We start from the raw sequence: 13,283 nt of genomic DNA on the forward strand, positions 1-13,283 counted from the left end.
GAGGAAGGAATTCGGAAAAATGGAAAAGACGGATTTGTTTACTGTACAAAATTTATTCATCTCGTGCATACACCAGCCGTTCAATTGCAGTCACATTATTTATTTTCATTTTAATCTCGTCTCGCAATGTTAACTATCTATGTCGCGACGAAGCACGCTTTTTAAAATTTTCAACAATATTTAACCGCGATTTGAAAATATCGCGGAATATCGAATTTTCCTCACGTTCGATCGACCGAGAATCATAAATTTGTTTATTATATGTGGTTTTCTCAATTATTTGGCGTGTTGTCCTCGTCTTTATTCATTTTTGTTTACCGAGCCGATGGAAAAGTGATTGCCCGACGATCGTAGTTTCGAAATGAAGAACAAAAAAGTACGGCCGGAAGTTCTCCAAGCGCGAGGACTCATTCAATCGTTTGATTTTCGCGCTAAAGTTCCTAGTCTCGGGGACTCAGCGAAAAAGAGACGCGATACACTGCCGAATTTAAATTTGTTTAGTTAGTAAGGGAGAGACTGTGAAAATTCCCTTATATTTACAGGACGTTCGTGGGAATTTCAATAATCGGGGTTCTAGTAGACTCGTTCAACAATTCGACTTGTGGTTTTTTGCCATTTACTATCGCATTTACGTCCTCGACATCAAGTGTCTCGTACTTCAAAAGAGCGTCCGCCAAAAGCTTGTGCTCCTTGGTGTGTGTCTTCAGTATATTTTTTGCTCTCTCGTAAGATTCCTAGCGATTAAAAAATATCGGTTTTCATTAATTAAGAACTTTCGTTGGAACGTAAAAGCCTCGCACGATTCAGAGAAATGAAATTACCTGCAAAAGTCTCTTGACCTCGCCGTCAATCAGTTCACTCGTACTTGGACTGTATTCCGGTGAATTAATTCTGTACGACTGATTTGGATCTGTGTGGAATCGAAAGCCGACCTTATCCGACATTCCAAATCGCTTAACCATTTCCTCGGCTATTCTAGTGGCGTCCTAAAATTCATCATTACATTTTTAAACATGCCATCAAGCTGTTACCTCCATTCACAACAAGATCCAGTCAGTTTGAATCAGAATATTTTCCCATAAACTCCAACATCAGTTCCCTGTCAAGTCACCTGGAGATCTTTCGACGCTCCGGTGGTTACACGATCAGGTCCAAATATCAGCTCTTCGGCAGCTCTTCCGCCCATCATCGTATCCATTTTTGCCATAAGCTGTGCTTTCGTCACGTGATATACGTCTTTCTCTGGTAAGAAAGAAGTCTAAAAATCATACAATGAAAAAACGTAATAAAGTATACAGTCACAATGAGATTATATATGGACATAACAGTGGCGATTCGTATGAAACAGACTTTTCTCGTGTACTACAGTTAAGTTTTCGAGCTTTTTTCAAACTCACGTGTCCAAGAGAAGGTCCGCGAGGTACAATAGTGACTTTGTGCAGAGGAGTCGCTTCTTTGGTGTAAAAAGCAACGAGAGCGTGTCCGCCCTCGTGATAGGCTGTTATACGGTTAACCTCGTCATCGGGCATCCTTCCTTTTCCCTCAGGACCAAGAATCACTTTGTCTCGTGCTCGTTCGAGATGCCGCATCGTAACGAACTCCGCTCCTTCGATCGCGGCTTTTAAAGCTGCTTGATTAACCTATTTCAAGATAATGAATAAAATGAAACTGCAAGAGAAACATTTTAGCTGTAATTTCACTTACTGTCAAATGAGGAAAGAAAAACACGTTCAACAAATAATTTACCATATTTTCTATATCAGCACCCGTAAAGCCGGTCGTACATCGTGCCAAATAATCTACATCAACCTGCTTCGTAAGTATTTTCTTCGTATATAAACTAATTATTTCTTTTCTACCGATGAAATCGGGCGTGCTGACGAAAACTTCAACGTCAAAACGTCCCGGTCGCATAAGAGCTTTATCAAGATCGTCGCGTCTGTTCGTCGCCCCGAGAACAATGACTCCTTCGTTTTGATGGAAACCATCCATTTCGGAGAGGAGTTGATTTATCGTTTGATTCGCGTATGGATGAAGCACCGAATTGGTACGTTTTCCACCTACAGAGTCGATCTCGTCGATGAATATTACACAAGGAGCACGTTCTTTCGCAGCCTCTGTATCAAAAGAATGATTAATGTATAAATATATATAACGCTGAAATTTATGCTGATCACGATATTGGAGAATGATCATTTTCAAAAACTTACTGAACAAATCACGAACTCTTCGTGCTCCCTGGCCAACGAGAATCTCGTCAAATTCTGGTCCCGCGGCATGGAAAAATGGGACACCAGCCTCACCCGCAACCGCACGTGCCAAAAGCGTCTTTCCCGTTCCCGGTGGCCCAACGAGGAGAACACCTTTGGGTAATTTTCCACCGAGAACCGAAAATTTGTCGGGGTTTTTTAAGAATTCGACGACATCCTTGAGCTCGCTTTTTGCTTCGTCGACCTTTGATAAAAAAAAAACATGTCAAATCGAGCAACGATATAAATCATATATTCCTCATGATTTTATTGTCATAAGATCGTCAGATTTCTTCTAGCCATTGAAACTCACCCCTTTAACGTCTTCGAAAGTCACATTTATTTCCTCAGGATCGATCATGCCTTGCTTGCCAATTTGAATTCTAAACATACTTCCGTTTGTACTCGCTGATAGACAATAAAAATTAATTACTCCGTTGTCATGGTAAATCACAAAAAGGAAAATGCAATACGCAAATATTTTTACAACTTGTGGACTCAAAGAACTTCTGCGAAGGACTGAAAATCTTTAGCGGTCATTTCTTGTTGCAGGATGCTTTCAAAAATAAATGCGAATTGCCAAGACCAAAACCAGAAGTGCCAACAATTTTTCAAGCCAATGTGATAACTATTCATTTAGTGCATCAATTTTTATTAAAAATCGCTAGCGTTCATACACACCCATTACAGATATGAGAACGATGAAGGTAATGCCGATCATTACCACCTGCTGCAAGATTTTAAGCCAGCGGACGGTTCGACCGGGCACCTTACGACCATTCCCAGCTAGATAACCCTCGGCGAATGCAACTTTCATCCTTTGCTTCTCGTCTTTCGTCATATCATGATCGTTTAGTAGAGTCTTAAAATTCTCGAGATTTGTCTGATCAATCGTCATTCCGGATTTCCCGTTCTGAACGATTTTCATTGTCAAACGAAATTTTATGAATTTATTATTTTTTTTTGTCAAGCACAACTTGAAAATATTGTTTAGTATCTATCGTTTTCGAACCAATGAAAAATGCTTTCCACGCGCGTTAAAATCAAAACAGAAAATTGATTGTTGTTTTTTTTATAAATTACTCCCATTCAGCTCTTTCGGTTTATTGACCTACCGAATCTTGATGTACATACGAGATTTTTCAAGTAGGTATAACAAACACAGATAAGTAGCGAAAGAATTTATGGAAAAACTCGAATAATAACGAGTCAAACGAATTTTGATGAAAAGGAAAAAGAGAACAAAGCACTTGTATGTTTTGTCCCAAATCTTGTACCTCGTGCGTGGCCTTTGTTAAACCCATCCATTTTCGAAGTCGTGCAGTGATTGTAGGATTTCTTTCCATTTCTGCTTCAATGTTCCTGTTTGTTCTAAAGCTACGTATCGAAATACCTCGATGTGAATGTGGCCCGATGAAAAAGTTGTCGTTTCTCATCGTGTTCCTTGCTCGTTCGAGAGAACATTTTATAACCGGTAGTAAAATAGGCTCGGAAATCGGTGAACATGACAAATCTCGTTTGTTGTCCGCAAAACATTTCCCAGATACATACGAAACGTTCCATATGCTACATTTATTTAGTGGCCGCTTCACTCTTCCCACCGAAATTTCGTCAAGAAGCTGACGAAATTTTGGTGGATTGCCTATCGATTCAATTACAAGGTTGTGTAATTCGAACCCTCTGAAATTTTTTGCTGCCTGCAAATAAAATACAGTTATTTAACAATCATGATTTTGAGTATTCATTCAGTTATTTGTTCATCAATGCTGCGACTGAGTTTTCAAATAAAAATTTGAGGCGTATGCATGTCAAAACTAGGAAAAAGTATTCTTATGATGATTGGAAATTTAATTGTTTTTTATTTCATTGTAACAATTCTGCAACATTGTTGAATGAAAACTGGTTCATCGTCAGAATAGAAATGATGAAAAATAAGATGAATCATTTAAGGCCTCAGCAAAGAGTATTGAGATAAAATTTTGAAGAATTAAAAGAACACATCAAGGACAGTAATTATGACTGTTTAGCAAATCTCTGTAGGATTATTTGCCAATAATTTTGAATTTTGTTCAAGGCTTCACAGAAGTCCAGATTGAGTGACCCGATTTGACAGTTGACAGCTTAGTGAATTGATCAAATTCTTTCGTTTATTATAATTCATAAAATTACTTTACACACCTCGCTAAGACTTTCGGGACAAAGTTCATCGGTCGATATATGAGCATTGACATTTTCATGTCTCTTTATTCTGGTTGATATTGAAGATGTTATTGGTGTGAATGCTGATGTCAATTGTGTCAGGTGGTACAAGACCTAAAAAAGGAACAATATGAGGAACGTTTGCTTGTTTAACTAAGATTAACCTGATAGATAGTTAACTTATAAGATAATTCGTTTGTAATTTTAAATTGGTTCAACATATTTTGATTCATAAAATAACGTAACGTCAAACTTATGTAAAATAAGGGACCTTCGAAAAAACCAGCAATACATACAATTACCTAAAGGTGAAAATAAAATACTTTGGCACATAACTCTACAAATTGATATGACGTTTCACAAAATAATCCAGAAGGAATGTTAACTTCGCGACTGGCATTCTGTCGAAAGAGTATATAAATAAAACTTGAAGAGACGTTGCGGTAAGTATCGAAATAACGAAATAGGCTTGCATCACTTGCCTGATTATGAGACTGAAGCGAAATCATCGGGAAAGTATCTATTTGGGAAGTATTCCGTCCGTCAGCTGAAGCGTACAACGCAAATATAACACGTTTTCACACACGAAGTCCGCAGAACTTTTGGCACTTCAACTTTTCTTTCAACTTTTACAATTTTTTTTTCTTCTGTTCCGTGTATTCTTTAAAATATTATTTTATTAATTTCCTTTCCGATACACAATCGACCGAACAACACGCAAAAACACAGCCCTGCTGCGAGCAGGGAATCTCTTATTGCTCGCTTCGTTTTATTTTTTCTCTTCTCGGACTGCGTTTTCTTTCCTCCCAATGACCACTGAACCTATGATTTTCAGAAGATTCCCCAACCGCGGTGTCATCGGTGACGAGGTTAGAGAAAAAAAATTATTCTATCAACCGGAAATCGCGATGATAAGCCAACCCCACTACTGTCGGCTGGGTACTTCTAAAATTTTCAACAATTTTTTATAGCTTGATTTCGAAAACAAACAAGATGAAAAACCACTAAAAAACTCACAAGGAGCAAACAAATTTTTATTCTATTCCATGGCGGTAATTGTTTTTTGAGGAGTCCTTCTTTCGAAATAAATGGCGCGACATTTAAAATCGATATCGATAATTCGTTTATTTTTGCTTCTAATATTTTTATTCCATCTGTTATGTATTTAGGCAATTGTTTTCACTTCATTAAGATGATATTTTTTTTAAAGAAACGTGAAAATAAATTAGTTAGTAAGAAAATATTGACACAACTGATGATGTGTGGGGTATGGCGCGTATTACCCACCGTGCATATTCCCCCATTGAAATTTTGCATTGGCATCACTGGGCTTGAACACGAAGATTCATAGAGAGGCATGATACTAATAGAAAATATTTTTCTGTTTTATCATTCGTTATAAGTATTAATGAATATGTAGTATACAGATAGAGCGTTGGGTTGTATTTTTTGGAGTCAGCAGCGCTGATCACTCGCTAATTCAAATATTCAAGTGCTGCATGAGCACTTGAAGAAAAAAAGATACGACGACAGAGATTCTCAACTTTGTTGACAGTCGAGTAAAGACACATTTACATCTTTACCAGAAACATTTCAACGAAAATTTGCACAACTACCACCATATATCAACTCTGCAAAACATTCTATTCGTAAATCTATAAATCGCAACGACTGTATCATGAAAATAAATAATATGAAAATATTATATCTAACGGTTCATTATTTGAAAAAAATACTTCCATGAAATATCCAAACGTCATCCTGACGTTCACGTGTTTTGATCATTCAATCGGCAGAATGTTTACATTTGTAACATGAAAATCATTTTTCATATTTCGCGTACTCGTATTTAAAAAAAAAATCGTTGGTGTAGTTACTCACGGTTACAGGAACAGGCCTCGATCTTCTTCCTACCTTTTTCTCCCGCGATCCTTGCGATCTCCGTTCTCCTCGACGATCCTCTCCCTCTCCATCTTCCTCCACGATTCTTTCGCTTTCCCTCTGCCTCTACGATTCTCTTATCCTGCTCCATGGTTCTGATCATAAAGAACTTTCCACATATTTTCAACACACTTTGCTTCCAATGTTTTTTCGTCCTCCCATGTTTGGAATTTATCATTTCACCTTTAACTTTTGTTATCACTTCACCGTATCGCAGAAAATCGTAATCGCGATTCATTATCACAAAGTTATATTTCCGCTGGTCTTTTTTTCGAGAACGAACTTGGGTTTTTATTCACCAAAAATTTAACTTTATACCGACGCGAGAGAAAAAATTCGTTATTTAATTGTACGACCGATTGAATACGAAAATTAACATAAACGAAAAAAAATATCCCCATTTTCAGGGAGGGCTCTTCTTTGCCTACTCTTCCCTAGGTTTTTTCTCCAGAAAACCGTTTTTGCGCAAATGGATAAGCCAATATGTCGAGTAACAGAAAGAATTGTAGTGACAAAACCTGTACCACCGTTTCATAGAGAATCGAGTGTGCCCGCGTGCGTGCACGCGTGGTCGGTTGCTCGCGTCCTATTGTTAGCATTTGACTAGTAAAAACTATTCGTAATGCTGTACATAGCTGCGGTTATACGCGTTGCGTGCATTGCTTAGCGTGCAGCGTTTGCAACTCCGACTTATCTGCATGGAATCTTGCCTGCGCGACTTCAAAGTGATACAGAAACTGTATCGAGCTCGGAACTGTGTCAAACTATCCGCTATGGAGTAGATTTACTGACTGTCCGTCTTCGCTTGCCGACAACCCCATGGCTTTAGGACCGTGCGTTAGGTGCTTTGCTTTGCGTTGCGTTGCTCGGGGTATGCTTGCATCTTAGCTCGCTTGCGGACACGCGCGCGTGCGAGCATACACAAGACTCTCGAAGCTATATTACAGACGTCACAAAACTCTTTCTGTTACTGGCCCTTGCCTCGATACTATTTTTCACGAATTACCAAAATTTTATAAATACTCATTCATGTGCAAATTTTGTAATAATAACATCGAGTGCGAGGACTTCCCTATCGGCTCATCTATGTAGTTGCGTCAAAAAAAGGAATCTCAGAAATTAAAGAAAAAAAATGTATATTGACAAGGAGCGAATCATTATTTTTTTATTAAATTTCAACTTTAATATTCGTTACGTTGTGTTTTCGTGTCTTTTATCGATTCTCACGATCTTAAGTTCTTTTATTTTGTAATTTAGATGACCGATCAGTTGCTTCAGCGAGATTGAATTTACTGTTAAAATTATGAAATAACTGTTAAAGCTACAATAATTGATAAAATTATGACCGCTACCAATTTTTATTGGTTTCTATTTTATTTGTTTATCGATTGATTGAAAAAAATTAAATCGTAAAAAAAGATTATTTTAGTCATTCAGGATAAAGTAGGATTCCACGTGTCGTATTTCGTGCCCCGTTTTCTCAATACACTGGAATGTACAATGCGTAGCGATAACGGCACGCTCGCGTTCCGCGTCAGGCCTCACCCTACGCCCGCCGGGCGGTAAATGAAGTAGTGAAGCGAAAAGTGAAACGTGTTCTCCCCCTCCCTGTGCGCGCCGAGCGGGCCGAGCGACGTGAGTGAAGCGATCGTGTTGCGCCTGCGCCTCTCCCCTCTCTCGAGCTCCGCCCGGTGTCCGCCCGTCTCCCCTCTCTCCCGCTGGCTGACCGAACGCCTCTATCCCCACTCTGCTCTGCTACTACGCACACTACGAAAAGTCCAAACACGACCAAGCCCAAGCGTAAACGCGTGAAAACGTAAACACGTGAAGAACGAAAACAAACTGAACGAATTATCCAAAATCCATTCGTAAATATTCACCGATTATTGCCATAATTATCAATACACAAAATTGTATGTACCGAACCGTTGAATAAATTATGATCATCCATTAAAATTATACATTATTTGTGGCGCTCTAATATTTATATATTAAGGTATTTTTATCAAATTTTAATTAATATTGTTTATTTGTGACATGGCGATTAGGAATTTGCGCCGTGCAAATTCCCCACCGCCATGTCTATATTATTTTGACGATTGTTTTTCCATTGATTTCTATATATTTTTTTGTCGATTGGGAATTTGGACGGCGCAAATTCCCCATAGTTCATCTTTTGTTCTTCACAGATAGATTAATAACAACTTTTATCATTTTGAATCTCGGCGTACACATTCATTGAACAAAGAGACGCGTTATCATAAACGCAAAATTCGTGCTTCGCTAGACAAAAATTCCGACAGATATACATATAATGTTATATTATATAATGTTCAAAAATGTTTCTTGGTAAACAAAAGTGAATGTTAAATAAATATATTCGATTCATCAAGTCACATATACAAACTGTTAGTGCATGACTGATGTACGTATATGTGAATATTTATTATTCCCGTAATAAAAATCCAACGCGATTTTCTTTAATCGTACTAATTCATATTCAAGTGCTCATGCAGCACTTCAATATTTGAATTAACGAGTGATCAGCACTGCTGACTCCAAAAAATACAACCCGACGCTCTATCTGTACTAAATTCATTAATACTTATAACGAATGGTAAAACAGAAACATATTTTCTATCAGTATCATGCCTCTCTATGAATCTTCGTGTTCAAGTCCAGTGATGCCAATGCAAAACTTCAATGGGGAATATGCACGGTGGGTAATATGCGCCATACCCGATGTGTGTACCCGTTGGACTATTTTTGTGTCGCCATCTGTCAAAAATAAAAGCCACACAATGGAAATGAAAATTTTCCGCATTATCTCTTGAAAGTTAGTACGTACTAGTACATCGATGCTTTCAATGCCGCAAGAAGGGAATTGACATATCCACTAGGCAAACTTAACCTCAATGTGATGTTGACATTTTGATGTCGCGTCAGAAATGATGGTTCGTGTTACGTGAACGAAAAAATTAATCTCTGTATCATTGTCTTATTTTTCCTTAATTACTTTATATTATTCATATCCATGAAAACATGAACAGCCTTGGTTTGAGTTTGATACTTAAAATGGGCTGCATTTGCGCCAAAGAGACTATAACCGTAAACGGTCGTAAATACACCGTTCGTGAACATCTTGGAGATGGGCAAGTGTCATTCCATCAGATAAATTGACAATATAAACATTCTCTAGAAAAGTAATGGATTTATTATCGATGTTAATTCACAGAGAATTCTTCGAAAAGTCAGTGAATAAAAAAATTCATGATATAACCTCTTTGAGATAATATACGCTCCATAAAGTTAAATATGAATAAATAAACAGCATCTTTTTTATGACTATTGACGTGAATAGATAGAGGTTTTTCTTTTTTCTTGTGATAAAAACAGGTAAAGCCTTGAGCCATTTACACTATATTTTAATGCAAGAAACTTCTTTATTTATCAGCGGGTTTAGTACCGTCTCTTTGGTAGAGGATTCTTTGACACACGAAAAGTATGCCATCAAAAAAATAGTCTGTCATGGCCTGGATGACCAAAGATTAGCAGTCAAAGAGATAGAGTACCATTCAATGCTTAAACATCCAAACATCATAGAATGCATTGATTCTACACACAAAGGAACTGCTGATCCTGTTGTCAATGCAACAAGCGAAGTTTTGCTAGTCTTACCATATTACCATGTAAGTAATGGTATCCCTGAACAAAAAGGTTTATTTAGTAGTAAAAAAAAAGTGAATAAATTTGCTTTGTAATACTGCCTGCTGTTCTAGTACAACGGTATAAAGAATATTGACAAGTGTTGAACAATTACAGAAAGGAACATTGGCAAGCGAATTAGAAAGAAGGAGTAAGAAAGAGGACCATTTTTCTCCTCTAGAGGTCCTCAATATTTTTCTACAGATATGCGAAGGTGTTAAGGCTTTCCACGAAGCAAAACCCGAACCACTTGCCCATCGTGACCTCAAAACTGCAAATATTGTATTGGGCGATGGTTACACACCTGTCATTATGGATCTTGGTAAGATTCCTGTTTAAAGTTAAGGACAATTTTTTGTTTGGAACATAGTAAATAATTATTTTTGCAGGCTCAGTTGCACCTGCAAGAGTCAAAGTGTGCGGAGCTCATGCTGCTCAGACTCTTCAAGATGTAGCTGCTGAAAGATGCTCCATGCCTTATCGAGCACCTGAATTATTCAATGTCGAGAGTTATTGCATGGTTGATGAAAGGACTGACATCTGGGTGAGATTTTGAAGTTTTTGAATAATTGAAAATTCAATAACACAGCGAGAGAAGAAAAAATCGAAATTGACTTAAAAGATTTTGTTGTTAGTTCAATATCATTGCAAAATATGCAATTTGCTTTCGAGTGATCATTCATGCAAATGTTGAAACAATTTTTTTTCAGTCCCTGGGTTGTATATTATACGCATTGTGTTACTTCAAATCACCATTTGACGCGGTTTACGAAAGAGGTGACAGTGTCGCTCTTGCAGTGATAAGTGCAAATATCGCGTTTCCCGAAGATTCGCCGTACAACGAGGTAAAAATGAAATGAAAAAGAATTTAAGATTCGAAAATATCGTAGCAATTTTTTTCACCAATAAATTGAGACTGAATTTCTTCCAGGACATGGAAAAACTCATTTTATCAATGCTGAAAGTCAATCCCATGGAACGTCCATATATTTATAGTGTAATTGAAGGGGTGCAAGATGCCATAGCGACCATTGAAGGAAGAGCTTGAAGCAGTCCTGTTTTTTTACGATTTCGAAGGCCATATGCGTGATTCGAGCCTGAAAAAGATTTTTTTTTAACAAAATCTCAAGATTTGCATCTTGAGAATGGAACAAATTTTAAAAAAGAAAATAATGCCTGAAATACCAATACAAATCTACGACGAACTCTTTTAGAAAACCTCAAACCAAATGATATTACAATTGAACCAACTAAAATGAGTTGAAAAAATCATAACAAAAGCAATTCTTGTTGCGTTTCGACAATGCAAACTTCTATGCTACTGCAAAAGGAAAGTGCTTTCGTTCGTCGAAAGTACAAAATGAACAGATGCGAAAAACAAGACGAACGGACCAACGAATTTTTGCAAATACACTTCAAAACATTCTACGAATTATTCACGTTGTACATAATTTTAACAAATTGAAATACATGTTTGCATAATGAATGTAAAAAACTAAATATCAGCTAATGCTTTTATAGCGTTTGATCTTGAATATATTCATTTATTCATTTATTCATTTATAAATACATGTATGAAAAAAACTTTTAATGATACAATAGGGTATTACACCTCTTTTTTAGAAAACTGTTTTAAAATAATCCTGAGGTCGTAATAAATCAGTAGAATTTTTATTTCAATTTTATAAGACCGAAAACTGTCTTGAAAACTATTTTTTATTTATGATTTTCAATTTTAGCGCGGAAACGCTAGCCGCCATGTTGTTTCGGTTTGTGAGGTCACTCCGTTAGTAAACAATACAATTGCGAAAGACCAAGTAATAAGATTTGTGAAAAAAAATAATGAGTTATAGTGGTATATCATTGGTGTCTCGTGTCTGAATGCAATAATACAAGTGTAAAAATGCCACAAAAATTGTTTACTATCGGAGTAACGTCACGTTGGAATCCAATTGGCGGATGGTGTTTTAGACATTTGAAAAACAGATGAAAAAAGACGATTTTTAAAATTGAATTATAAAATTTACATTGCATTTTTATGAATAAATATTGATGTTTCTCGTTTACTTTTTACGAAATCTATCATAATCATGCATTTTTATATATTTTTTTACATGGTGTAAAATACCCTATTGATTCCATGTAATTGGAATGAAACTCATCGGCAAATATGGGGTGAATATAGATTTGAGGTTACTCTCGGGATCGCTATCAGGAAATCAAATTTCTCAATTTATTAATGATGAGAAGCTTCGAGACGTTGAGTAGCTACGTGGTAGCCCTTGGTGGTAGCTACCGTTGTGGCGAAACGTGACGCTAGACGATTCGTTGTGTAGATTGTGCGTGGTTTTAGATCTTGTTTGCGGCGATGCCGCTTGTCGTCGCCCTCTTGTGCCCCCGCGTTTTCTCTTTCTCCCGTAAGAGGGGATGGCGATACCGCCACAGATTAATCTCGTCTTGCAGATAAAGATTCAATGTATGATGAAGTAATTTGATGTAAAGCTCTTATGGATTCTGCAGCCTTTTTGCAAATTATATAGAAATAAGTACAAATTATCTACATCTGCACTCAAGGGTTTAAATCTGAAAAAATAAATGAAAACAAACGTCATGTGAATAAATTCATTATGATAATCGTGTTTACGAATTATCTCTACCATCACACGTACTTTACGTCATATATTTTTCAATTGTTTTTGTTATGATAATTGAGGCAAAATCGATTAAGAGAAATCTTTATGTACAGAGAGTAACCGTTATAGGTAGTGACAAACTTGAAACTTGATTAAGTCTCGAATAAAGCTATTTATTTATTTAAATATGTTATTCGTAAATTTTCATCGAACTACATAACTAGTAGTTTTTTAATAAAATTTTAGAAACCTCAATATATTATATTAATATATCAATGCGAGGAACCAAAAGTTAAGGGGGAACCAGCCGCGTACTTGGAGGACGATGGTTTGAATGGATTCGTCAACCCGATGGATACTAACCCAAGGCTACTACACGTTCATGCGGGGGCCCCAAAGTGGGGCAAGTAATGGGACTCGAGATAAGGAGGTAAGTCGAGATAACGACGAAGGGGCTGAAGGGGTAGTGAACGAGTAGTTGTCTAATATACGGTTAAGTATTGAACCTCCAAGTACTCCACGTGGCCGTTAACTCCCCCGTTAAATAGAACTGCAA

General features: G+C 37.0%; 2 protein-coding genes across 2 annotated transcripts; one reads left to right on the forward strand and one right to left on the reverse strand.

Annotated features, from left to right (window-relative positions):
• Window positions 1-33: 33 nt before the first annotated feature.
• YME1L (ATP-dependent zinc metalloprotease YME1L) lies at window positions 34-5,278 on the reverse strand. The gene is made up of 11 exons (XM_043423082.1): window positions 4,931-5,278; window positions 4,428-4,562; window positions 3,527-3,946; window positions 2,931-3,162; window positions 2,563-2,657; window positions 2,211-2,454; window positions 1,747-2,117; window positions 1,398-1,640; window positions 1,112-1,258; window positions 822-986; window positions 34-734 (listed from the first exon to the last, which is right to left on the reverse strand). The coding sequence occupies exons 1-11, from the start codon at window positions 4,955-4,957 to the stop codon at window positions 537-539; spliced, it is 2,277 nt and encodes a 758-aa protein (XP_043279017.1). The 5' UTR covers window positions 4,958-5,278; the 3' UTR covers window positions 34-536.
• Window positions 5,279-9,288: 4,010 nt separating this feature from the next.
• LOC122413622 (serine/threonine-protein kinase 16) lies at window positions 9,289-11,594 on the forward strand. Its single transcript, XM_043424086.1, has 6 exons — window positions 9,289-9,541; window positions 9,844-10,078; window positions 10,212-10,416; window positions 10,484-10,638; window positions 10,805-10,939; window positions 11,026-11,594. Exons 1-6 carry the CDS (start codon window positions 9,432-9,434, stop codon window positions 11,140-11,142), a joined length of 957 nt encoding a protein of 318 aa, XP_043280021.1. The 5' UTR covers window positions 9,289-9,431; the 3' UTR covers window positions 11,143-11,594.
• Window positions 11,595-13,283: the final 1,689 nt, after the last annotated feature.

Source organism: Venturia canescens, chromosome 7 (assembly GCF_019457755.1).
Source record: "Venturia canescens isolate UGA chromosome 7, ASM1945775v1, whole genome shotgun sequence".
In the NCBI taxonomy this organism is placed as follows: Eukaryota; Metazoa; Arthropoda; class Insecta; order Hymenoptera; family Ichneumonidae; genus Venturia; species Venturia canescens.